This window comes from Chaetodon trifascialis, chromosome 5, assembly GCF_039877785.1.
Source record: "Chaetodon trifascialis isolate fChaTrf1 chromosome 5, fChaTrf1.hap1, whole genome shotgun sequence".
NCBI classification, from domain to species: Eukaryota; Metazoa; Chordata; class Actinopteri; order Chaetodontiformes; family Chaetodontidae; genus Chaetodon; species Chaetodon trifascialis.
In genome coordinates, this window is record NC_092060.1 from 5,233,905 (window position 1) to 5,260,481 (window position 26,577).

The window sequence follows — 26,577 nt, forward strand, 5'->3', positions numbered from 1 at the left end:
ATCATTTTTGTTCAAGGTAAATCGTGCTGTAACCACAACCCTGTGGAATCTTGTTTTCATCACAACTTGAAGTTATGTTATGGTATTTAATACAATTTTTTTTTTTGTTATTGTTTTCAAAAAACGAGCATCTCACCAGTGCTTTTTGCTATTAGGTTTAGGTATTTACGATTATTCACCGGTATAACTTCATTAACAAGTTCATGTTCTTGTTATATTATAGACAATATAGACAATATTTCAATATTTCTGTGCAATATAATTATGGAGGGATGGTTTTTAATTACCTCTTATTTGTGCAATAACCCCCCCCCCCCCCCCCCCCCCCAGCTGCTATAATGTTTCTGTTTCCACAGTTTACATACTGGTTATTCTGGTTTTCTGGTTATTCTGTTTTTGCTTCATTTGCTTCATTGCTTTATTCTGTTTTATTCTGTTTTCTGTTTTTTCAGTTTACATACTGGTTATTCTGTTTTTACACTACATTGTTTACACTGTTTATATACTGGTTATTCTGTTTTGCACTATTTATTTATTCTGCTGTTTACATTCTGTTTATCTATTCTTTCTCTATTGCACTCATTATTATTTAGCTCTTGTTTTCTTTAGTCTTGTACACCTTAACGGGACAAGCGTTTACTCATTTCACCAGCAGATGTCGCTATTGCTCACACATGAATATTGCACCTTGCTGTCACTCAGAGTGCGTTTAAATGAGCTGTCATGATGTGACCGTGTGCCCCAGGGTCCCCACAGGCGGAAAACGTATAGCCAGGCATGCTTTTGTTTTGTTTATTTTGACGTATGGTGGAGTCACAACTGTTAACCTATAGCGGAACATTACCTGCGCTTCACCTGAACCGCCCACACCCACCTGCTGCCTGTGAACCGGCGGCAAGTCGGTAGACAAAAACAGACGGACTGTGAGTGAGCAATGAAATGAGGTTTTTCTCCTTCAGATTTGGATGTCTTCTTGCTTTCGCTTGTCTTGCGTCGGTCACTTGGTTTAAATCGATCCCCAGTGATGAAGGTAAGTTGTCAGTGTTAACCTGATGTTACTACCGAGAAAAGTAGAACTTTAGACTAAGACTAAGTGAATTTAGGCTTAATTGACATGCTGCTGGAAAAGAGAAACTAACGTCAGTGCGTTTATAGCTTGTTTGTGCCAGTTGACGGTGGAGCTCCTTGTAAAATGTAAATATTGTCACATTTTATTTGACCTACGCAGAAACTATTATTTGTCAGTGCACGCGAATGTGTAGTTTGCACGCGACACATTTGCTGCTGTATGAATACATGCTCAGGGCCACTTTTTAACCATGTGACAGCTTAGTTGAACTGAAGCTACTGGAAGAAAAAGCAGCCTATGTAAATCATACAGGTGAGCCTACCTGCTGTGGCTAACTGAGCTCAACACCAGAGGCCTGTACCATAAAGCTTGATTAACCTAGCCGGGCTTCCTCTTACTTATCGGGCTTCACTTAACGAGACATCCGCCCTCCGGATTTTCGGTACCATAAAGCCGGCTATCAACTCACTAATTCAATTCAGGCTTGTCCAATCTGGATCTGTGCGTGCTCACATTAAAAGGGCGGAGTTTGCTGCATGCGACCAATCGCAAACATGGAAAAATCAGCCCGAGCCGCATATTTCACTACGGAGGAGCAAACAATAATAATTAATAAATACGAGGAATACAAATCAATAATCCAGGCAAAAAGCAACACAGTTGCAGCTGCCAAACGGCGCAAGGATTGCTGGCAAAAAATCACAGACTGTGTCAATGCGTAAGTTAGTGTCATTATAATATTACTTCCCCACTATGACTGCACTTGTATATCTGACTACAGTAACATTTGTGTGTTCCGTAAATGTATGTATGTATGAAATTTTTCGTTATGGCATGTGATCGTAGCCTTATTATTTCAGATGCAACCCGAGTGGAGCAAAGAGAACATGGGAGCAAATCAAACATAAGTATAAAAATATACTTCAAAGTGGTCAGTACGCTTACTATATCTTATACATGTAGCATATGTATATGTAGGCCTACATGTTAGAGGCTATATACAATACAATAAACAACGGCAAACATCCCAGGGCTTAGTCTACATTATGCAAATTACACATCAACCTTGCTTACCTGCGATGTCATAAAAGCCCTCTTTGATGCACTGCGTGGGCAGGTGGCCGGGAAACACCACGAATGCATCGGCAAGCTCAGTCAGGGCCCCCGCGACTTTATGAATAGCTCTACATACTGTGTTTTTCCCGAGGTTTTCGGCATCGCCAACAGAATACATAAAAGTACCTATGAATGAATGAATCAATCCATGATTTACTTAAACAAATAATTGATTAATGGCATTTTATCTGTGGCTTGCTTGTAACCCATCCAACGAGGGATTTAAAGACATCATGATAATTACAAACATCACTAAGAAATATATTACCTGTGGCAAAAAACCTCAGTGCAATGCACACTGTCTGCGGGACTGTCAGCGCGTGGTTGCGGTGCGTTACATTACTGATGTAAGGCTCCAGCAGCTGACAGATGTATTGTAACCCCTCTCCCGAAAACCTGTACCTTTCGTACAGTGATTGTTCAGACAGTTCGAACGGATTACAGCGATCTCTAAATAGTCTCTCGCGCCTGAGTGCTCTTCACACAAGCTGTGCACCAAGATCCACCGGGTTCTCATCAAACAGACAGGCCATTCTCCAAGAGAACTGATTGGTCAGTAGGTGGGGCTTTTATACCTGCTGAGCTCTTATCCTGAACTTATCCTGCTCCGGAGCAGGTTAGGTGTTCAGCATAGGTTACCACGGCAACGTAGCCCGATATAAAGTAAGCCACCTTTATGGTACTGAAAAGCCAGGGTTAAGCCTGAAGTTATCTCGCTAAGCCGTAATCCAGCTTTATGGTACAGGCCTCTGGAGTTATTCATGGAACAGCATCCGTTTATCTCAAGGTAAACATCATCGAAGAAGCCCTGGGAAAAACTTTCTGAGGAACATCTGGGAAAGGTCATCAGAATTCCTATTATACAGGTGTAGCCTCATACTGTCAGCCAAACATTATGAACTCAGATGAATGGAGAAGTTTCCTTTGGTCTGCCAGCTTCAGCTGTGTTTATTGGCAGCAGATTTGTGGCCCTACATGATCTATTCATCAGCTTCAGGCGCCCGCGATTGATTTTGCCATAAAGCAGGTGCAGCATGTTGAACTTTGAGATCATCAGATATCTTAAGCATCCTTGCATGACGACTGCAAAGGAACAGCTCATCTAAATAATGTAGTATTGTGACATACTGAGGCATTCCGTGCATGTTTTACACAGGTTGAATGGATGGTCAATAATGGGATTTTTTTAAAACAATTTTTAAAGTTGAGAAATGATAGCAGGACATATGATGGCCCAACACTGGCTGAAACCACAATGAAACCAAAACAAGCTGAAACAATTAAAACTCCAGACTCTCAGAATCAACTTTTGTTTCCACGATGACACTCAATATCTATTGACAATAAAACATATAATAACAATAAACATAACAGGTAGCATTACAATCAGGATCACTGTCTTTGTAAAAGAAGCTTTTATTTATTTATCAGGACTCCGAGACAGCCGTGGTTGGAGGCGTTATGTTTTGGTTTGTCTGTCCGCCTATCCCATTGAATGAGAAGTCTCAGGAATGGACACTTGGATTCAATGATGAGCTAGAACTTTAGGGTCAAAGGTCACTGTGACCTCACAAAATATGTTTTTGGCCATAACTCAATAATCCCTTTGCTAGCTAATTATGACAGATTTCCTGACAAATGTCTCAGGATGAAATGATGAAGTGATGACATTTTCTAACCAAAGGTCAACAAAAGGGCAGATTGTGACCATTTTTCACATTTAATCAGATATTGAATTGGTGACGCTAATCTTGGGTTTCCACCTTGAAACTGTGCACAGTGTGCCGATCTTCTGTGCTGTTGGGTTGAAGATGTGTGTGTTTTATAGTTTTGCAGCTTCTTTGCATTCATTGGTTCTGCTGATATTGAGCTTATTGTTGCACCATGTGAGCAAGCAGCTCTTTATCAGTCCTCTGCACTCCTCTGGAAAAACAGTCTGTAAGTGAAGACAGCATGTTTCTCACTGGAAATGATTCACTGGAATCATCCGTGTCAACATAGGGAGAACTTCAATTTAAACAAAAATGCGCCTTTAATACCTTTTTTTTAAAAGGCAATCTGAGTCTTCACTACATATGTAAGTCTGGACAGACGGCATGTAAACTGCATCTTGACTGGTTGGTGGAGGCCAGTTAGTTTACCTATTTAGCATAAACCACAAGCTTAGTTCAGCAAAAAGAAGGCCACTTGTTGCATGGATTGTGTTACCTTACAGAGTATGCCTCAGAAATGGTGCAGTATAGGCTTCTTCTTTTTTTGCCAGTTTTTGCACACTGACTCAAAGTGCACAAAATGAAACTATGTAAACAGAAAAATGAAGTGTAAATATCAGTGACGGCCCAGTTCTGTAATAAGAGGCTTCTCTCTCAGCTCCCAAACCGCTCTTCAGTTAGAATCACCTCTGGCTTTTACAATTCAACCAAATGTAACAATGTAAGTTTTACTATACCTTTTACTGTTTCTGGTCTACAACAAAATGTTATAGGATCCTTTATTATTCTGTCTTATTGGCTCCTATACAGCCAACTGGTTCACAAAGGACTCATCACTTGTAAAAACACAGAGCTTTGGTGGAGGTTGATTTAAGAGAGAAAATGATTCATGAGTTTTTGAGAAGTGTGGTCACTGAATGCATTCCGTGTAAAAGCAATGAAAAGTGATCCACAGCTTAGCCCCCGTTGACTCTGCTGTGCTGACTGTGGAGACTCGTCAAAAAGTGATCTCTTATAGAGAAACGTGACTTTGAATTATTGTTGAATTTTAAAAGGAAGCGGTCATTATCAAATAATTCTGTCATGGAGGAACTCATTTTCATGAAAACAAAGCAGTACTAAGAATTTGAACTGATGCAGAGGAAGAATGACTTTTGAAAACTTATTTACTGAATACAGCGTGCGGTGTTTCTCAGACGGGAGGAGGACTGTGGCTGTTCCTCACTGCGTCAGTTTGTTGTTTCTGTTCTGCTTCGACCACAGCATTTGTTTTTATTCAAAACACTATCTGAAATATGCCATTATATCTCACATACAGTGAGCTACAGTAATACAGTTTACACTTCTGTACCAAACCACTGGATACACAGCAGCATGTCGACAGCAATCCAAAGGAAAGCAGTTGGACTTCTTCTTGTTTTTTTCCTTTTCTATCAGTACCATCCATCTGACATGTATGTATATATGTTGTAGTACTGTACATTGGACATATATGGTGAGGGTAGTGTTGTTAAAATAAGGAGGAATTCTTGCATTGCTTTATTGAGCTCTGTGCAAAGGAATAAGCACTGAAACTATCTGTATTGTTGTTTTGGTTGCAGTTCAGGAAACAGTGTAGGTCAAAGGAAAACCTGAACATTTTCCCCAAGCATGTTCTGAGCAACAGATAAGATCTCTGCAGTGCTTCCTCCTTTTTTTTTTATATGTGATCAGGTCCAAAGAATGTCTGATAACACCCAAGCTTTATATCTAACAAAGAGTGTCATTTACTGGAAAGCGTCAGACTACTACTTCGGTCTCTATCAAGGAAAGGAAAGTTTTCACTGCTTTATATGCTCTCCCTCTGTTCTTTTCTCATTCAGACACTGTTGTACTCCTCCTTCAGAGGGTAAGAGCGCTTGTCTTCTGCACAAAAGAAAAGAAAGAAATAGACACTGAAAACGTGACTAAGAGCTCAAGGACAGTGGTTTATGGCAGTCAGGGAAGGGTAATGGTATGTGACAGTAAAACATGATGCTAACAGGCCAAGGTCAGATCAGGAGCAGCAAGATAATGTGTCTCCACATGGGAAAGTCACACACCTTGTCAACAAAATTGTAGACGCGGTCATACATTACAACATCAGCAGCCAGACAAACCTCAGGTTTTGCTTCATTTGTATCCGGGAAGTAACTCCTGTGGGTAGATTAATATTAGTGTTAATCTGAGAGCCTCTATGTACAACTTGAATAGGCAAAGTCAAAATTTGAATTTCTTGTAGATTGGGCTTGAATAATTTTCTTTCCCATCCACCTCAATGGGTTGGTTCTATTCGCTAATGCTGTGAGAGACTACCTGGAAAATCATTGCATGCTTTCTGTAAAACTGAAGATTTGTCTGGTGCAGAGACAACTAAGAAAGTGTGCCGAGCAATTTGCAATGCATGTACAAGCAATTAAAGATGTTAGTTGAAATTCACCATTTTAACTCACAACAGTTGTAATTGTAAACAATGTAAACAGGTTGAAGTGTAAATGAAATATTATGTATGCTTCATGTAGGTTGAAGTGCAAGCATTGATAACAGCTGGACTTTGAAGTTTAAACCCCAATCATCAGTTTGTAAACTGTAAATCTGTAAGTAGCCGAACTAGCAGCTCAAGAATAAGATGAAAACAGCAAAAATGTAAGGCGACACATGAGCCCTTAAAGTAATGAAAGAGTATCAGAGATGAAAGCAGTTGAACTGTCATTGGAGGAAGAGGAGGAAGGAACTAGAAATTTCAGTTACAGTCCACACACTGGAGATAGTTGAAGTGTGTGTTCTATAAATAGTGTGTGTTGGTATGGAGTGACAGCAGCTGAAATGTCAGTGTTAAGGGGCAGACGTGCCGGTTGACATGCAGGTACTGAACCATCAATTGTCAGGCAGAGTTGCCAACATGTAGCTCAATCCCGCTTCTAAAATGTGATAAACTGCTGCTTTTGGGGTTTTGGATTGTTGTTGGACAAAACAAGATATTTGAAGATGTTACTATGGGTTTGGGGAAATGGGCTCTAGAAAGGGTTTTTGTTTTTTTGTTTTTTTACAAATTTGTAACATTAATGTAGTCTAAACAATCATGAAACGAGTTTAGTGCCTTGTTGAACTGTGTCTGTAGCATTACTGCTACATACACATGCTGCATACTCAACTCATGCCGATGCTAATGAACAGCAGCCATCTGAAATGCACAGTGAGAATTCTGCTCAATAGTTTCAGCTTGTCTGCGTGTCTTTTAATGTCTCCAGGATCAACAGTACCTCCAGACCTGCAGGGCTTGTATGAGCGTCTGTTGGTGGCTGAGCAGTTGGGAGGGCAGGTCAGCAGGGATCTCACCAGCATCCTGGATCAGCTAAAGAACATTCCTGAAGCCGCCAGCATCAGAGGCCCCACCAGTAACACTACCACCAACATCTCCACAGGTAGTGTTTTTATCTTAGTGAAGAGCATGTGGTGAAATTAGATATGTTTAATGACTTTTGTGGTGAGTTTAATCATTTCTAGTTGTTCTGTTAGACTGTCAACAGCAAACTTATGCATCGACCTCTCCCCTTCCCTCCTGTGGACAGAAACAATACAGCAGCCGAGTAGTGGTCCAGGCCAACAGATCTTCCAGCCCAACATGTACTTCTATATGCCCCACCTCAGACAACATCCTGACAGCCTCCTCCCCAACATAGTCCTGGGAAAGGGACGCCGTGGAGGTATGGAGCACTCATACATGAACACCCCCAGAAAATCCCACACCCCTACTATCATACTATTGAATGAAACTTTTGTGATTCTTTGTATTTCAGCTTTATTTGATGGATTCAGGTTTTCCTTTCAAAACCAAGTTGATAAGAGGAAGTGCTGTGTAAAACATGAAACAGAATGTGATGACTTAATCATCCTTTTGACATATCCTGAATTGAAAACAATGTATTCAATGTTTTACATGATCAACTTCATTGATGTGCTGGTGTCACATGTTCTGGATGTGTTACACGTTTCAAACAAGTTGGGACAGGAGCAACCAAAGACTGGGAAAGTTGTGGAGTGCTCCAAAAACACCTGTTTGGAATATTCCACAGGTAAACAGTTCAGAGAAAACCAACATTGACTGGCCATGACCTTCTGTCCCTCAGACAGCACTGCATTAATATCTGACATGGTTGTATGAAGGACATGACTAAATGGGTTAAGTTAAGAGTCATGTATCAGTAACATCCAGAAACACTGCTGACTCCTCTGGGCCCAAGATGGACTGATGCAAAGTGGAAAAGTGTGCAGTGGTTTGACGAGCATTACAGCTCGTTTCTTAAGTCAAGGGCGTTATGTCCTCCTGATTAAAGAGGACAAGGAAATTAGATATCTTGTCTTTCTACTATATTCAGTTGAAAATAGGTAAAAAAGAATTTGCAAATCATTGCATTCTGTGTTTAATTCTGTTTACACAGTGTCCAAAGTTTTTTGGAATCGGGCTTGTGGATTCCTCCCCAGCAAAAAGACCTCACATCATCAAGAGATAGCAGTCTTATATATGTCCAATGATGGCCATGAAAGCACGCAGAGCGCTGTTCACTGTTCAGTTTTTATTCAATCATTATTTATCTTTACTTATACTGTGTGCGTGCGTGTGTGCGTACGTGCGTGTCCCTCCTCAGTGTCCATAGTGATGGGAATTCCTACAGTAAAGCGGGAGAAGCAGAGCTACCTGGTCAGCACACTCAGCTCTCTGTTCTACAGCCTGACTCCATCACAACAGCAAGAGCTTCTCATAATTGTCTTCGTTGCTGAGGTTGCACACACGCCCCACCCTGCCATTCTGTTTTGTTTGTCACACACACCTCAGAGCCACCTTGCAAAGTTCTTGAGGCCATGTATACTTAATGTTGCACAAGAATGAAAGTTTGAAATGTTTTACCACAGAGAAAATCAAGGGCTGAAGGAACAGTTGGACATTTTGGGAAAGTTGCTTGTTTACTTTCTTGCAAAGAGATGCTTGAGAAGATAAATACCACTCTTATGTTTGTACAAACATTAATGTAGAGCCCGCAGACGGTTAGCTTGGCTTGTTATTTACATTGTTTGGTTTTGTACATATCAGATATAACATGCTAATTAGTAAGCTGTAGGTGTCCCTTTTTTTAACTTTTGTCAGAGACAGGCCAAGTGTTTTCCCCCTGCCTCTAGTCTTTATGCTAAACTAAGCTAAACCTTGCTAACAATAGCTTCATATTAAGCATACAGACATGAGAGTGATCCTATCAGCTAACTCTGAGCAAAAGGGCAAATTAGCACATCTCCCAAAATGTCAAAGCGTTTATCAAGGAGAAACATGACACAGGCAGTATAACCAGATTTGTTTGAGATTTTCTTGCTCAGTGTTGCTTAAATTTCATCCACTGTCATCAAATCTGCCAGAGTAGTTCAAACTGAAAAACTGGGGATGGGATTTACTGCTGTCATAACCTCTTCCTTTGAGGTTGATGTCATAGCCTCACAACACCTCATTACTTTTCCCGTAAATTACTCTTGTGTCTCTTGAACCAGGGATGGGGAACCTTTTTCCTATCAAGGGCCATCTCAGTTTTTCTAACACCCTTCGAGGGCCGTACTGAATTGCTGAGCACATACACTACTCACAAAAAGTTAGGGATATTTGGCTTTCAGGTGAAATTTAGGGAAAATGTAAAAAGTTCATGCTACAGTTTTCACGACAGGTTTTCCTTCATCTCAGTGAATTATTCCAGACAGAATGACACTTCGGAACAGTTTCACTGTGTCCTGTTCTAGCAGCTCCACAGTAGCAACAAAAGACACTTCTTTGCAAATTCTCTGATATCAACCACTTTGTGTGTGTTGCACTCAAAGATCACTTGCCAGAATATGTGAGCCTTTTATTTTAGATTATGTTCATTAGTGCTGAAGAGAAGTAATTGTTTTTATGTATGTATAAATTGCCTCGAAGGCCGGGGGTTTCCCATCCCTGTCTTGCATCATAATCAACAGAAGAAGCCAGGATTAAGTCTTTTCTTCCTCAGCTCCGGCAGAATCAACTTTATTCTCTCTACCTCCCTCTCTCTCTCTCTCCATCACACACTGAAACACACACTCACAGCACACATGCTCATGAATGTGCACTGCAGAGACGGGCACAAAGCTTTCAGACTGGCCAGGTAACTGGATTTATACGTCTTTTGTGAGTTTGCACTGAACACAGTTCACATCAGTCTACTTCATTAAGATAAATGGGGGCATATCGCTGTTCTGTGATCATGTAATGTAATATAATGTAGTCGTTCCAAAACCACCTCACGCAAACAAAAGAAACTCCGTCTAGTGGGAGCAAAAAGGGGACATTTTTACCGTTCAAGACCTGTCCAACTCGTTGCTGTGGTACACAAAAGATTAATTACCCAGGTTGTGTGTGTGCATGCGTGTGCGTTTCAGATTGTGTTTGTGAGGCTAACATCCTCTGGTTTGAGTGAATAACATGATGAAGTGAAATAGTAGAAGCAACATTACTCTCATATCAAATGAAACTGGTTATACAAGGTCAGTCCTTGGAGGGATGAGCACAATGAGGCAGCCTCAAACCATAAGACCTCCATACAATGTGCATTGTTGCAAAAACACTCAGGACCTCCTGTTTGGTGTTAACTAACCGCATCAGAAATCCCCTGCATCACTGTCTCCGTTTTGTCTCCCTCCCAGACCAACTCAGACTATGTGAGCAGCATAGCCGAGACCATCAGGAAGAAGTGAGTGGCACTAGATTGCCTCCCTTGGCGCAGTTTCATTATCACTGTTACTGTTTGCTTTGGTTTCACGTCTTCTGTTATCTGTGGTTTCTGACAGCAGCCAGTTTCTCATGTCTACGCTTTTAAGTAAAAGTGGAAAAGAGGTGTGTTCAGGTACAAAATGATCTCTTTGGTTAAATTTGTAATAGATTAAAGCAGCAGGGTCGTATGTAATCATATTCTTGTCTTATTGGCAGCCTGTATCACAAAGCAGGGCTGCAAATGAGAAGGGCATCTCATCCCACTCGCTTAGAGGTCACGCATTTCCCCTGCATGTGAGACAGAATACCTTCACCAAATTGTGGTGTTGGGAGTTTTATATCAACCGTTAAGAACAAAGCAGAATGTCAAGAAAGACATTTCTATTTCTTTTGCATCTGAAAAGATCATTTCATTGCACATCAATGGAATGTAGCACTGTACTTTAGTACAAATTCAAGGTATTTGTACTTTACTAGAGTACTTCCATTTTATGCAACTTTATGCTTTTTCCGCCACTTTTTCTTTTTTTTTTTCTCTCTTTTTTTTTTTTTGTTAAAATATGAGAAAAGCCCCACCCAGACTGAAACCAGGGTTGTTGCAGTTACATTGTCAGCCTCTTAAGCCTGACAGCCCCCAGGACACCTCATTGAGGATTTGAGGATTTATATTTCTGAAGAATGTGACCAAATGTTTCTGCCTGAGATATGACCACAGAAAAACACCTACGGGTGTATTCTTGCACCTTATGTTTTCCTTCACATGATGAGATATCCAGACGCATCACGATAATATCAGGTGTGAATGCAGTCACAAAGTGAGTTTCACTTTTCATGTAATCTTTACGCCTTGTGTCATGTAATGCATCTGGAAAGTCTGTGGATGTTCACCGTCAAGGAATATCTGATGGAAAAGTTAAAGCAGAACATGAACTCATGGTGATCTGAACTTGACATGAATCAATAGCATGTCTGATTTCTACCTTAGGAAGATGTGAGAAGAGAGAAATGTGTTTTTCAAGATGAGTACAAGAAGTGTGGGGAATGTTGTGTTTTGCCACAACATTAAAAGATTCAAATAGGAAAGACCTTGGTTATTGCAAGGTTAGTATTCACACATCCAAGGTGGATTATAGGAGCTGTAGTTGCTGAGTTAGTCTTTTGTTTTAACAACATATGCAAACTTCACTAATCTACTTCTCCTGCTGCATTCATGTCCTAATAACCCGACAGTTAAAAGCACTAGCTATGTAGGATAGTTTAACTTGGAATGATCTTATATGAGTTAAATGCTGAATTGTTGTGTTTTCCCTTTGTATTATTCTATGAAGTCTGTAGTTAACCAGCTGTTTCTTTGTAGTTTTCCCAAGGAGGTGGAGTCCGGGCTGTTGGAGGTCATCTCTCCTTCACAGTATTACTACCCCGACTTCAACAACCTCAGAGAGACCTTTGGAGACTCCAAGGACCGAGTCAAGTACAATTACCATTTCTGTTGTTACTTGTTTGAAATTATGGAATTATTGGTTGGGTTCATTTAGAAAAATCTACCTTTAATTTTCTTATCATTGTGTCCTGTACTGGTTGCTGCTGCAGTGGGATCCTTTACATTTAATGTAGTCTTCTTTACTGGAGAAGAGAGAGGACTTTGGTATATAGAGAATATAAATAGACAAGATTTTTGAGAAAATGAGTACAAGTGGGTGAACTCAGCTGTCTGGTGAATTAAAGACATAAGTAAAAGACCCTAACAGTCTTGGTTGTGTGTGCGCACCTTGTCTGTCCCTAGATGGCGAACAAAGCAGAATCTGGACTTCAGCTTCCTCATGCTCTATGCTAAAGACAAAGGAACCTATTATGTTCAGGTAGGAGTCTCACACACACACACACACACACACACACACACACACACACACACACACACACACACACAGTATATTTAAATGAAACTAGTTTTCTCCAAATGCAGTTCCTAGGAACCTCTGTTGTCACTTCAGAAGAACGTTTAGTTTTCAACTGTGTTCCAGATCTGTGAAAGGAAAAGAGGAGGGCCAAAAGGGCTGCATTTTACATATCCTGCAGTTTGTTTGGAACAAACAGAGGCACAGCTGGGTAGTTATCATGAGCTGCAGTTCACACCTTGATCAAACAGGCTCACAGATCTCAAACTTCAGCCGAAGACGACGTCACACACCCACACTGTTTAACTGGTAACTGATGACTGACTGGCAAATGCAGAGTGAAACCACAAAGGGAAGGGCACTTAGCACCAGAATGGAGATAACATGACAGAAATGAGGAAAGTGTGTTGCAAGCTTTTGATAATTGTTAAGGATTGTTGTGATGGATTAGTCGCTTGTTCAGACCAAACCATGGCTACTTACTGAAATGAGCTTTGAAAATTAGTTTTTGTGCTGTGTTTTCCAGTTAGAGGATGATGTTATTGCGAAGGCAGACTACTACAACGACATGAAGAACTTCATCATGCAGACAGCTTCCAAGAAATGGCTCTACCTGGAGTTCTCCCAGCTTGGATTCATAGGTGTGTGTGTGTGTGTGTGTGTGTGTGTGTGTGTGTGTGTGTGTGTGTGTGTGTGTGTGTGTGTGTGTGTGTGTGTGTGTGTGTGTGTGTGTGTGCGCACCCATGTGTTACTCATGTTGTGGGGACAAAAACTTGTTTACACAGTCACATGGGGACAAAATACAGGTCCCCACAATTTAAGTCATTACATTTTAGGCTAAAGACTGAGGATAGGGTCATGGGTAAGGCAAGGTTAAGATAGGTTTAGGGTTAGGAATAGGTAAATAGTGGTTATGTTTATGGATAGTGTTAGGGTAAGTCTCCAGGAAATGAATGTAAGTCTGTGTAATGTCCCCACAAGTGATGAAAACCCCCTCTGTGTGTGTGTGTGTGTGTGTGTGTGTGTGTGTGTGTGTGTGTGTGTGTGTGTGTGTGTGTGTGTGTGTGTGTGTGTGTGTGTGTGTGTGTGTGTGTGTGTGTGTGTGTGTGAAAATGGTTGGTTAATCCACATATTGAGCCTTGCTTGATGTGTATGCGTGCCTGTCTGTGTGCAATCCTCCAGGCAAGATGTTTCGAAGCTCTGACCTCCCATTGGTAGCAGAGTTCTTCCTGATGTTCCACAGAGACAAACCCATTGACTGGCTGTTAGATCATATTCTGTGGGTGAAAGTTTGCAACCCAGAAAAAGACGCAGTAAGTGAACATCTTAATCTGTCTGATAAAAGCAATTATAGCAGGCATAAAACACGTAACTATCCATTATTTTACACTTCGGTGGAACTGTAAAGCTATTTTATTGTTGATCTTTTTCAACCTTTGTTAAAGAGTGTGCATAACTGATGGTGAGGCTTGAGTTTATGTGGCTGCAGCACCTTCACAAACTCTGCAGCATGCTGTGTAGTCACCTACGTGCTGATGTGCTGTCTTATCCAGAAAGACTGTAATGAGCAGAAGGCATTGCTCAAGCAGAGGCACAAGCCCTCCCTCTTCCAGCATGTAGGCCTCCACTCCTCTCTGTCTGGGAAATTACAGCATCTGAAGGTGAGTGCACTTTGGCTCTCTCTGTTAAGAGTTCCCAGCGAGCATTTTTGCATCAGATGGATGTTGGTTTGCTAAAAACATGTGTTACTGAGCCATGATGAAAGTGAAATGACCTCCATAGTCGGTGTGTATTTTGAAGATGGTCACAACTAGATTTTATTTCATATATTTTAGTGCTGTCAATCAATTAAAATATTTAATCGCAATTAATCTCGTTAACTCACAATGAATCGCAAATTAATCATTAAACATTTTTATCTATTCGAAATGGGCTGCACGGTGGCGCAGCAGGTAGTGCGCGCCTCACAGCAAGAAGGTTGCTGGTTCGATCCCCGGGTCAGGCGGGGCCTTTCTGTGTGAAGTTTGCATGTTCTTCCCGTGCATGCGTGGGTTCTCTCCGGGTACTCCGGCTTCCTCCCACAGACCAAAAACATGCTCATTAGGTTAATTGGTGACTCTAAATTGTCCGTAGGTGTGAATGTGAGTGTGAATGTTTGTTTGTCTTTGCATGTGGCCCTGCAATCGGCTGGCGACCGGCTCAGGGTGTACCCCGCCTCTCGCCCATTGTAGCTGGGATAGACTCCAGCCCCCCGCAACCCCGAAAGGGATAGGCAGTATAGATAATGGATGGATGGATCTATTCTAAATGTCCCATTAATTATCATTTTAATACTCTTATCAACATGGAAAAGTGGATAGGCTTGCTTTGTGCAAATGTTTTTTATTGAAAACAATGTGTAGTGTTATATTTCACACTAACATTCTCATTTTGAGCAGTCATTCACATTTGAATGAATCAAATCTCACACAATTTAACACTGTCAATAAACAGATGACAAAAAAATATATACTTTGTTACAAAATAAATACTTAGTTACAAAAAAGCCTCTTCAACAACCCTTTCTAAGGGATCAAAACAGGGTGATACAAGATAAAGTTACAAAGTGCACATCATTGTAAACTAGGACTCAGCCTATAGTGCAGTTAAACCATGGCTGAAACTTTCCTTTCTTAAGTTTCCTTTGAACATACAAGCAGTCAGACTATGATGCTCTTCTGTTTATTCACCAGAGGCTGATCAACCCAGCCTCTTATTTCTCTCCAGAAACAATGAACATTACTTGGCTATGGCTGCAGTAAGCTTGTTCTTAGTTGTGGTATCCATATGTCTCTGTTGAAAGCCATCCATTGTCACCTGGTTTTGACGAGGAAGCGACAGAGAATTCGCATTCGCTGTGTGTTTGACCGTCAAGTGGTATTTCAGACTGGATGTGCTACGGTGATAACTCACACTGACAATACACACAGATAACTTTGGTTTTGTCAGTCGACCCATCTGGCAACTTTATGAAACTAAACTTTCCATTCAGAATCTTGTTAGCATCCATTTCGGGGTTTAGCGCTTGACATCCACATAAACCGGTAGCCACTCTATTACAGCTAGCGAGCAGACAAGACCAAACACGTGCGTGGGGCGTGCCTATTGTTTTGTTTCCGGTTTTCAATCAGATCCTGTAGTTTTTCCTAACATTACTAGCAGTGGCCACAGCTTATAAAAAACTACAAGTTCACTAGGTCACAAAGAGTGTTAATCGTGCGATTAAAAAAAAATTACACCATTAAAATTGATTTGCTTTAACGCGTTAATAATGCGATATTTTTGACAGCACTAATATATTTATGACACTAAATACACTAGTGCAGTATGTAGCCACAGATGCAGTCAGAGGTATCTTTCAGTTTAAGGATTTTATCACCCAAACGTTGTGACATGACATTAGTTGACAAAATGTCTCAGTTGGTTAATTTGAGCTTATCACCTCTCACATGCAGACAATGGAGACCACCATATCTAATATTTGGCAGACAGGGTGAATCACATTGATCCACATGTTGTTATTTAGACTTAATGCAGTTTAATTTAAGAGAGAGTTGTTTTGTAAGGTCAGAGATTCAATGGTTAAAACTAGTGTTGCTTTCGTCAACGAAAATTATGACTAAAGACGAGATGCAATGTAAATGCTGGTCATGTGACGATAACTATAATTAAATATATAATGCAATATTGTTGATGAATAAAAACGATACTAAATGTGGTTTACAAAATAAAAACTCTGCTGAAATGTCTTCATTTTCGTTGACTAAAACGAGATGAAATAACATCATAACATTTCATCTCGTCTCGTTTTTAATTCGTCAACAATATTGCTGTCACGTGATAATGGTTCGTTGACGACAATATTTAGTCAGAATTTTCGTTGACAAAAGCAATACTAGTTAAAACATTGATCAGAGATAGATCAGCCAGTTATAGATAATGACCCAAGTCAAGAGCTGTAAGACAGCAACATAAAGGACCAGCGGACTGTGTGGATAAAGAGGTGTGGAAATGTATTTACTGAAGATGTGAACCAACAGGTGTCAGCCTCTTAAATTGTAAGCCAATGGATCATAATTGTCTCTGAGTTAACTGAGGTATGTAATGCTGCCATCAATGCATGATGTAAACAGTAATTACAAGACACACACAACTTGCACACCGGGCACCTGATGCTGTTTCGCAAGCCAAAAACTTACTAATTAATAGGTGTATAATACGTATGCCATGTATGGTATGCAATTTAAGATACAGAATCTTTTTTTTTTCCAACAACATCTGGACATCCAACAGATGAAAATGGATCAAAGGTATTCGTAGATGTTTTAATGCTACTCTGTGGGTGTGTGCGTGGATGTGTGTCTCGTCCCCTTCAGGATAAGGACTTTGGGAAGCAGAATCTGTACCAGGCCCACAGTAACCCAGCAGCAGAGCTGAGCAGCAGCCTGAAACATTACCAGCAGCACAGTCTGGACAGGGCTTACAAAGGACAGGACTTCTTCTGGGCATTAACACCCACCCAGAATGACTACATCCACTTCAAATTCCTGCAGCCAATCCACATATCCAGGTCAGTTTGAAATGTCTTTTGAAAAGTTGATAAAACAAGTCATTTTCTTAGATCCACAAAGATTTAATCAAGGCCAATAAACTAATTTTGCCAGACCTTATTATCCATGAAAAAGTAGAGAATGGGTCTGAGAAATACATTGTACAGGGTTTATAGAGAAACTACCTCTGTCTGCTGCTGTGTGACTGCTTGAGATACACCTGATTCAGAAAAAAGGCAGCAAGCCATCTTACATTCACATCAATGACTCATCAATGAGCCAGTGTCCCCACATGTTTAGGATGTTTTTTTTGTTTAGGCCATTAAGATGTGCAGTTCTGCTACAGCTTGACAACGTGCTTTTGGTCCCCATCAACTAAAGGGACATGCAACTGTGACACCATCTTTATTTACATAGACACAAAGACGCACAGTGCAAATGCCATCAGACCAGCACATTTATTTGCACTGGTATTTGCATTTAGACTAAATGGAAATACTGGAATTGAAAAAAAAAGAACATTGGTTGACAGTAAACATTTACTCTCTGACAGACCTTCAAGAACAACACGGTCGACTTACAAACAATTTGCATCACCTCACATCACCAACTGAAAGTTGCACCACAAAGCCCACAGCTAATATAGTGCTTAAAGTGCAATGGGCAACAATTGAACCACTCGCCAATAACGAGCGCAATGGCATCGGACATAATGAGCTAAAAGCTCCACATGGAGCCGAGACATGTTCACACACACGTTTTATACTGCACACCATTGTACGCCCAGGGGGTGCTGGAAATGAATCAGCATTACAGCATTTTCTGCAGGATTTTCCGCCATTGGCTTTTACTTTCTCCAGTGACCCACGGTTAGCCAAAGTCTCCCGCCACAGGCTAGATTTTCTAAAGCATGAAAACAGAGCCAAGAGGACGCGCAGAAGTCAGCTGGCTGTTGCAGTAGGAAAATTGCACTCTTTCAAATTGTCTTTTCGATACGAAAGATATGAAAACAACAAAGCCGCAAGAGAAAGCCAGAACCTCCCTGGGGGATGAATTTGAGTCAGAAATCATGCTTCTTCTCTGAGACTTAACTTAGTTTAATCTGAACACACTGACTTTTCGATTCAGTCTGACTTGCACTTCCCTCATGTATCTCTGGAGGTTTTATCTCTGATGTTGATTGTGAATAAACTCCTTAAAATCACAGAAAAAAGGCACATCAGAACTTGCTTGACATGCATCACATTTTTAAAAAATGTAAAGTAATCCAATGATAGTTGTTTGTACGTCCTGTGGGTACATTACAAACAGGAACTGCTAATAGCTAATTCATCATTCTTTTAATGGTGTCAATTTGCCTAAAAAGACAATAGCAATACCAGTACCAATACCAGGATCTTGCTCTCCTGATGTTTTTTTTTGCTCTTACATTGGTCTCCAGATAGGCCTATATGTTGGTGTGGGCATATTGCCACCTGGAGTAGGGTTTAAAATTCACCCACATACACACTCTGGGTGGAATTAAAATCACTAACGAGAGCAGGTAATGTTAAAATCACCTGACCTGAGACATGTATCCAGTCATAATGGGGCTCAAGAGTCTACAAGCTGCACTTATGGACAGCAGTGCTTTGAGCTAAATCTGTACCTTAGCACGTTAACGCTAACATGCAGATGTTTAATAGGTATAATGAACCATGTTCACCATCTCCATCAGTTTAGCATGTTAGCATGTTGCTGAAAAAAAGGCTGATCTGTTTGCTTGTATTTGGTCATCAACCAAATTTTGATAAAGATGCTTGATGAAAGGTCAGCAGATGACCAAAGTCAGTCATCTTGACATAAATATCTGTCCCAAACTTCCTAACATTTATTTAATAGTTGTGAAGATATTTCAGTAAAATTCAAAATGTCAACCTCATGGTAGTCAGGGCATCGGCAAATTCATTATGGTTCAGACTTCTGGAATGTTGAATAACTACCAAATTTCATGGATATCCATCACATAGTTGTTGAAGTGTTTCAGTCTGGACAACATTGGGATCCTTAAAGCTATTCTGCTAGCTAAAAACTACAAATGATGGTTGGCCACATATGGTCAGCTGATGGTCAACGGTTTGGCGTGTCAGGACAGTAACCATTCTGTGTTTAACACACACCTGCTGAACACACACATACTGAATAATAAGCTTTGGCTCTCTGGGTGGGTGCTGAGTGACAACAAAAATGCTGTGAGGTGTGTACAGTGTGCTTATCTCTTTGTGGTCATCTCTGTTTGCACTGCTTCAGCTCAGTCTGCCCCTTGACGTTTAGGGTCTGTGTTCCCATGTCGAAGTGGCTGACTACCATTCACACTGCTGTTTACCCACTTTCTGTCAAATCACTCCGCCTTTGACTAACACACTCAAGTTACCCTTCAATATTTGTGTAGTCTTTGAAGTTAACGACACCATTGAAGAATTATTTCATAATATAAAAGGCCATGAAATGAGAGATTAGAAAAGGAAATTCCAGTTTGTGTGCATTGTGTTTTATTGGCTGAGTTTCTAGTCTCTTATACCTTTATGACATTTTGAAGGACACACTCATTTAGAATTTAAATTGGCAGTTGATGTGACACTTTTGATACATTATTTTAGCCCTGATGTTGTGGCTATGACACCAGTGTTGTCTTCTTCACCTTAGGTACCTGTTTCGCAGTGGAAATGTTGAGACCATTGGAGATAAATTCTACAACACAACAGTGGAAGTGCTGCCCAGCAATGTGAGTAGCCTGCCTCTGTCTGTGTGTGTGCATGTGTGCATGCGCGCATGTACTTTGGTTCCATTACTGCCGTCGAGCAGGTCTTGGTTTTCATCTCAGGTGTTGATGCCTGGGGAAGGAGTGGTAAGGCAACAGGAAACACCCACCACAACAAGCTATCTGCTATCTGCCTCCCTCTGGCTCTCTCACACTGTGTGTGTGTGTGTGTGTGTGTGTGTGTGTGTGTGTGTGTGTGTGTGTGTGTGTGTGCGTGCGCGTGCGTGCGTGCGTGTGTGTCAACTGACACTCCTGTCACACTAAAGGGGAAAAGTGGTCATGCCGTGGATGACCTTTGAGTAAACTTAGACAGACATGGAATCCCTGTGAGGAAGATAAGAGGGGAACCACATTACACAAGATGAGTTGAGATCCAGAGGCTTCACATTGCAGGTGAAACACCAGCGGAGCAAAGGGTGAACCATCTGTGACAATGAAAGTGATGAGAAGTAAAAATATCAGCTATGTTAGAAATGTATAAAGATGTATTCATTGAAGTCAAGTTGAAAAATAAGCTCATTTTGTTTTTTGAAGGTGATGTTTTGTCATGGTGAATATGGCAGAACCATGGACAGCAGAGACTGTGTTAGGTCACTGTTGCCGGTTAATGATAACAAATAAAAAAAAAGAGAAAATACAGAAAATGGATAATTAGATTGCCATCAGATGTGCATATTCTGGCTGACAAGTAGGTCTGGTTTTCTGTTCAGAAATGTTCAGTACTAGTGCTGATGAGTTTCCTAACTGACACAGTGATAGCTTTTGTGATACCTAATAAATATGAGATGAAACATGATTTATATAAGCAACCTTTCATTTTAAAGCTAATATTTACCTCCAGCTGCAGCTGAATCTGAGGAGGGACACTCGCGCCATCAGCTTCAACATGGCAAGTGGCATATTTAACCAACTCTGACTTAGTGTGCATAAAAAATAATGCCAGAAGTTTACTTACGTGATCATTTTGAACCCTGTATAATATTTTTTATTTTTTTTGCCCTCAGTGGTGCGGTCATGTGGTATGTGTCTTACAGGAGACAGGACAGAGTCAGGACATCCCATAATTCCCCATCCCATAATTTACATTGTTGTATGTCATTTGTACACCCCTTTAACATTTTAGAATATTCCTGGGATATTTCTCAGTCATCAGTTTTATACTTCTGACTTCATCCTTCATCCACATTTACAGCAATTTTAAAAATCCTATTGTAACACATGTTGTGTTGTAGCTGCTCAATACTGAATTATCAGTGCAAGTGGGAGTATCAGTACAATATTATCAGGCCTGTGCGTTTGTGTATTCTGTCCAGAGCCTCTCCAGATAATGGGGGTGTGGGACAGTATTCAGAGCACACCCAGTGCAGCCTTGTGGACTGAACAAACCGGCAGCCGTAGTCTTAACAGTAATATACCAGCAGTTTTCAGTTAGTAAAAGGTGGCAAAATACAGCATCAGCTGGAATGAGGACATATAGAGTGTTTTTGCTATATAAGGGTTTAGTTTGGATTATTACAGATGTAAATTGAGCTTTGATTGTCCATTGATATTTACACAAATGTTTAATGTAGTGTGTAATGATGTCTCTGGGGTTATCAATTACAGATTGTTGCCATAGTACGCTTTGCTGGCTGTTACTATTCGACCTACTACATGGAGGCTTCTCTCAGCGTAATAGTGACCTTGGAACTTGGCTTGATCGTAGAAGTTAATGATTAAATAGCCACAGCACTGCGATGTGTATGACCAGTATTGACATTGGGAACTTGCATTCTTATCTAACATTCTTGTCTGATATCGATCATGGACAACCCATCCCACCCCCTGCATGAGACAGTGGGAGGCTTAAGCAGCTCCTTCAGTAACAGGCGGCTGCATCCAGCCTGTATAGAATGCTACCGCAGGTCCTTCATCCCAACAGCTGTCAGACTTTTTAACTCCAGCATCATGTAATGTAGCACTGTAATGATGCTGTCTTTCTCAATTCTACATCTTAAACCTGTTTTTGATTTTGTACTACTGTTCAAGGCTAATATATGGTCTGTTGCTAATATCTGCTTACATCTATCCTTTTCACCTGATGCAACAAGTTGTATATTTCTCTCAACTGTGCAATAACACTGTGCCTGCTTTTTGTAACTTGCTGGCTGTAATGACTAAATTTCCCCGGTATGGGATCAATAAAGTCCTATCTTATCTATCTTATCTTATCTAAGCCTGGTCTCACAGGTTTGATGGCTTCAAGGTCAGAGAGGGGACGTAAAGCACAAGCTTTGGACAAGATAAGTCTGGTTTGAGAGTAATCACAAACATACAGAGTGAATGTTTTGATATTGACAGCACCAAGGAAACCATTGACGGACTCCAGACTGTAGCTGTTTGACACACAAAAATGTAGCTCAAACCTTGGTGAGACAAGAAGCATCAGCCATGGAAACAATGGGACAAATCTTGGCAATGTTTCAGAAGTGGAAATAAGCAGTCTTTGTAATTTGAGGAGACTGAGATTTCTAATAGCAGGGTTTTGTGAAGCTATGTTCAGAGTGAGATCACAGAATTTTTTTCTAATCTGTTTTGGACCAACAATTAGCATTTCGGCTTTCTCAGCATTTAAGTGAAAGAAGCTGGGTGACGTCCATTGTTACATGCATTCCTCCAGTTTCACCAACTGATGAAAGTGCCAGGCTTAATGCAGATGGAAAACTGAGTATCATCTGCATAGAAAAAGCAACTGGGTGTGTAGGTATTGATTAATGTTCCAAGGGGCAGTATGTAATTAGAGAAAAGAGTAGGACTGAGCACAGATCCCTGTGGCACGCCATAATTGACTTCTTGTGGTTTGATGAGCCGGAGTCTAAAGCAAGTTAACAAGTTTAAAGTTAAATCATTTCATCATTTGTCAAAGCGGTTTCTGTGCAGTGGAATTTTCTGAAGACAGTTGGAAGAAGTTAATATAGGTTGGTGGACAAAAGTTGATCTATGAGTTGCTGAGCTGCTGCTTTTTCAAGGACTTCAAGGCCGATATGTGAATTATCTGCAGTTGTTGATCAAAATTATCACCAGACTCTGAAATTCCCCTTGGCCAGTGTCTTTCCGCTCATTGTTTTGGTTTACGGCCCCCAAATTTGCAATTCTGTAGTCTCACAGCTCTTATCATCCTCATTTCCAACAACAGCAGGCAGCTGTTAGACACAGTTAGCAACAAGCTGATGAACATAGGGGATGGATATGGATACTTTTCTCAGGAGTTGAAAACAGAGCTAGAAGAGAGTGAATATTAGACTTACATTCATCAGGTGAACACAAACACAACTCCAAATGAATGCTTTTGCATCTTGTGTGTTGATAAGCCATCGATGCAAGCACCACAGCACTGGTCATGTTGGTTTTTCAGCCATGTCATACTCTGTTTTGCTGAATCACTCGTCAGCTGAGGTCTGATGTTTGTGATGACGCACTTTTTTTTTTTCTTGTATTCAGAATGATTCTTATCAGTTTATGTTGGGAAGACATTACTGTTTGCTTTGTGCACATAAAAACACATACTGAGGTTGTTTTTCCAGGAAAGTAAAATTACTGCCTGCCTGACATTTGTTGTTTTATTCCTTCAGGCATCAGCACGAGACAAACTAGTGCCTGGCAGGACGTCTGCCTACAAAGAATCTGATAAGGGTTTCATCATTGTTGGTAAATACATCACACAAATTCACAACCCAATAATAATACATATAATATAAAACTAAGAAGCCATCCCAGCGTGTCACACATGCATGTGTGTCACCTACACACATTCAGCACACACTCTGAAACACCAGTTCAGGAGACGAGGTGAAACTTTTAGTTACTGAATGCTCTCATTAGAGAAATTAGGAAGTACTGAACACTGAAAATATTCTCATTTGTGGGGAGCTGTGAATACAGATATACCACACAGGTACAAAGGAAAATGTTCATTATTACACAATCATAACCTACAGCCCTGTCTGACATGCATGACAGAGATGGTTGTGAAAGCAAACAGAGTCCGCAGTGACAATGATGAAATGAAACCTGCCTAACATCTCACCAGGGTTCCATTCACCAGTTCATGATAGGCAGCTCCATTATTTGTTGTCTGTACAAACTTTCTACCAACATCTGATACTTTTCATAGTTCAGGTTTTTCGTGCTTCTGTCTTCCTGGCCCACAGGACATGAACCTCAGAGTCCTTCTGTCTCCACCTCAGCCAGCACACATGAATTTCACCAAAATAACATGTTGGCAACATTCTTGATGGCATTTAATAACAATAACAACTGAGTTAAAAGCCACTAAGCCAGCAGCACAAACATTGTATACTTTCAGAGCTTATATTTAGCCATCATAGCAGTGTAGCTGTAGAGTCAGTTGCTTGAAAATGATCTTTCTGGTGAAAATTGCAAAAACCTGAAAATGATCTGTGTTGTGACATACCAGAGGGGACTGATTCAAACGTGGTGGTGTTAAATGACAGATGATTTGAACATTGGACCCCTGTAATGTAAATGACTGAATTGTACATTTGTGAAAAACTAGAGCTTTAGCATTGTACACATGCACATGAAAAACAATGACTGTGTGTTTGTGTGTTTTTCAGGTGCCTTTGAGAATGGGGTTGCTAAGGGTGAGATTGAGGACACACTGCAGCCAATCTCAGCACTTCGCCTCGTGGTTCAGTCTGACGCTGACGTCTGGGCTCTCCTGAGTGAGGTCTGACCTGAGACTTGTGTGTATTTGCCTGTGCGTGTGTGTGTGGCTGTACTTATACACACTGCTTAATTAAACAGCAGCAGTGTTTAAGACATAATCCAGAACCTTATCAACATAGATGAAAAGTCAATGTGACATTATTGATCAAATAAAGAAGTACACTTACAGTTTATGCTAACATATTAGCTTGCACTGTTCAGTGTTCGTAGGTCGTTGGCATGAAACTCAGTACTGACACAGAGCTTTTAGTACTGAAAGGGGTTTTGTTCTATGTGATCACTTTAAAATCAGTCACACTCCTGTCTGCATCAGTGGAGCTAAAGTGGAGCAGGTGATTAGCAGGAATTAGCATCACAGAGAACAGAGTCAGAGACAACTCACATCTCCACCCTGGTGAACAAAGCTCAGAGATGACTGTAGTTCTTACAGAAACTTAATTCCTGTGCTTGCACTGGCATGCACATACACAGCCCAGGACAGCAGGACTCTGCAGTGGGTGATTGAAACTGCCCAGAACATCATTGGTAACCATCTACCAAGCATCCATGATGTCAGTGATGTGAGATGCCTGAGCAGAGCACAAAAGATAGCAAAAGACAGCCCCCACCCCAGCCACAGTCCGTTCACCCTGTTGCCATCTGCCAAGCAATACAGAAGTATTCACTGCTGTACCACCAGACTACAGAGCAGCCTCTTTACTCAGGCTGAGACTCCTAGATTCATCCGCCACACTCCACCATAAATAACAGTTCTTAATGATTTATCATTTACTTATCCATTCATATACATTTAGTTTTGTGAGCAGCATGAAAGGACTACAGGTCATCAGGACTTCATTGTCTGACTTGTGTTGTAGAATGATAAATAAATGAACCTTTCCTATTCAGCAACATGAGTAATTCAAACAAATGAGGCCACGATCTGTCATTAGAACTACATCAGCTGAGTAACCACATGTGCATGCATGAGTTTTAACATCTACCAGTCTGAGCAAATACTCTTCACATGGTAACAGGACCGTAGTCCTTCTTACTCGATCTATCCGATCTACCTTAAAGCTCCTACACAGGCTGGTTAGGCCTCACTCTGCAGTTACTATTGTTACATCAAGACGACTACTAATTTTATAATTGTCATTGGGTGCAGTCCATCAGGCTCTGCCAGTGTGTCGCATGGTGCATAGAGGCAAGTGCTGGGAAACCTGCTTTACATGGAGCACAGGTGGTGCATGAGGCAGCACAAATGACACCACAGCTTCTTAATAAGAAAAAGCTGCACTGAGGGGAACTAGAAATAGAAAGAAAGAAGGCAGCATGTCAGTCTGCTCTATAAGTTCACCTACAGTTTGGGAGGTGTATGATGTGTGTAAAGTACAGAGCAGCATCCAGGATGCTGTTTGCCTGGCTTTAGCATAAAGACTGGAGGTGAGGGAAACAGCTAGTCTGTTCAATGTTCAAAAATATTACAATCAACAGTGTGTGTGTGTGTGTGTGTGTGTGTGTGTGTGTGTGTGTGTGTGTGTGTGTGTGTTGTGTGTGTGTGTGTGTGTGTGTGTGTGTGTGTGTGTGTGTGTGTGTGTGTGTGTGTGTGTGTGTGTGTGTGTGTGTGTGTGGTCTTACAGCAGCTAAGGTTTGCTTAACACTCACTCTTTGTCTTGTCTGTCAGATACTCATTAAAGTTTGATGAGCGCAGAGGAGCTGAGACCACAAACACCTGCCATCAAAGGTGGTGCTTCACCTGACAAACTGCTCCCTCTGCTGGACAAAGGCTTTCAGGGACTTTTTTCAAATGAGGATTACATGAAGTGCCTGAACTGACTGACTACAACCTAATTTCTACTTCTCTTTCTACTTAATTGACTGCATTGCTGGCTCACAGTA

General features: G+C 40.9%; 1 protein-coding gene across 1 annotated transcript; it reads left to right on the top strand.

The window, feature by feature from the left end:
• Nucleotides 1–788: 788 nt before the first annotated feature.
• On the top strand, nt 789–26,510 carry LOC139331060 (alpha-1,3-mannosyl-glycoprotein 4-beta-N-acetylglucosaminyltransferase B). The gene is made up of 15 exons (XM_070962337.1): nt 789–1,030; nt 7,167–7,340; nt 7,488–7,622; nt 8,565–8,698; nt 10,618–10,664; nt 12,042–12,155; nt 12,468–12,543; nt 13,106–13,220; nt 13,762–13,892; nt 14,133–14,240; nt 16,995–17,188; nt 19,854–19,932; nt 23,580–23,655; nt 24,585–24,697; nt 26,363–26,510. The coding sequence occupies exons 1-15, from the start codon at nt 940–942 to the stop codon at nt 26,378–26,380; spliced, it is 1,605 nt and encodes a 534-aa protein (XP_070818438.1). The 5' UTR covers nt 789–939; the 3' UTR covers nt 26,381–26,510.
• Nucleotides 26,511–26,577: the final 67 nt, after the last annotated feature.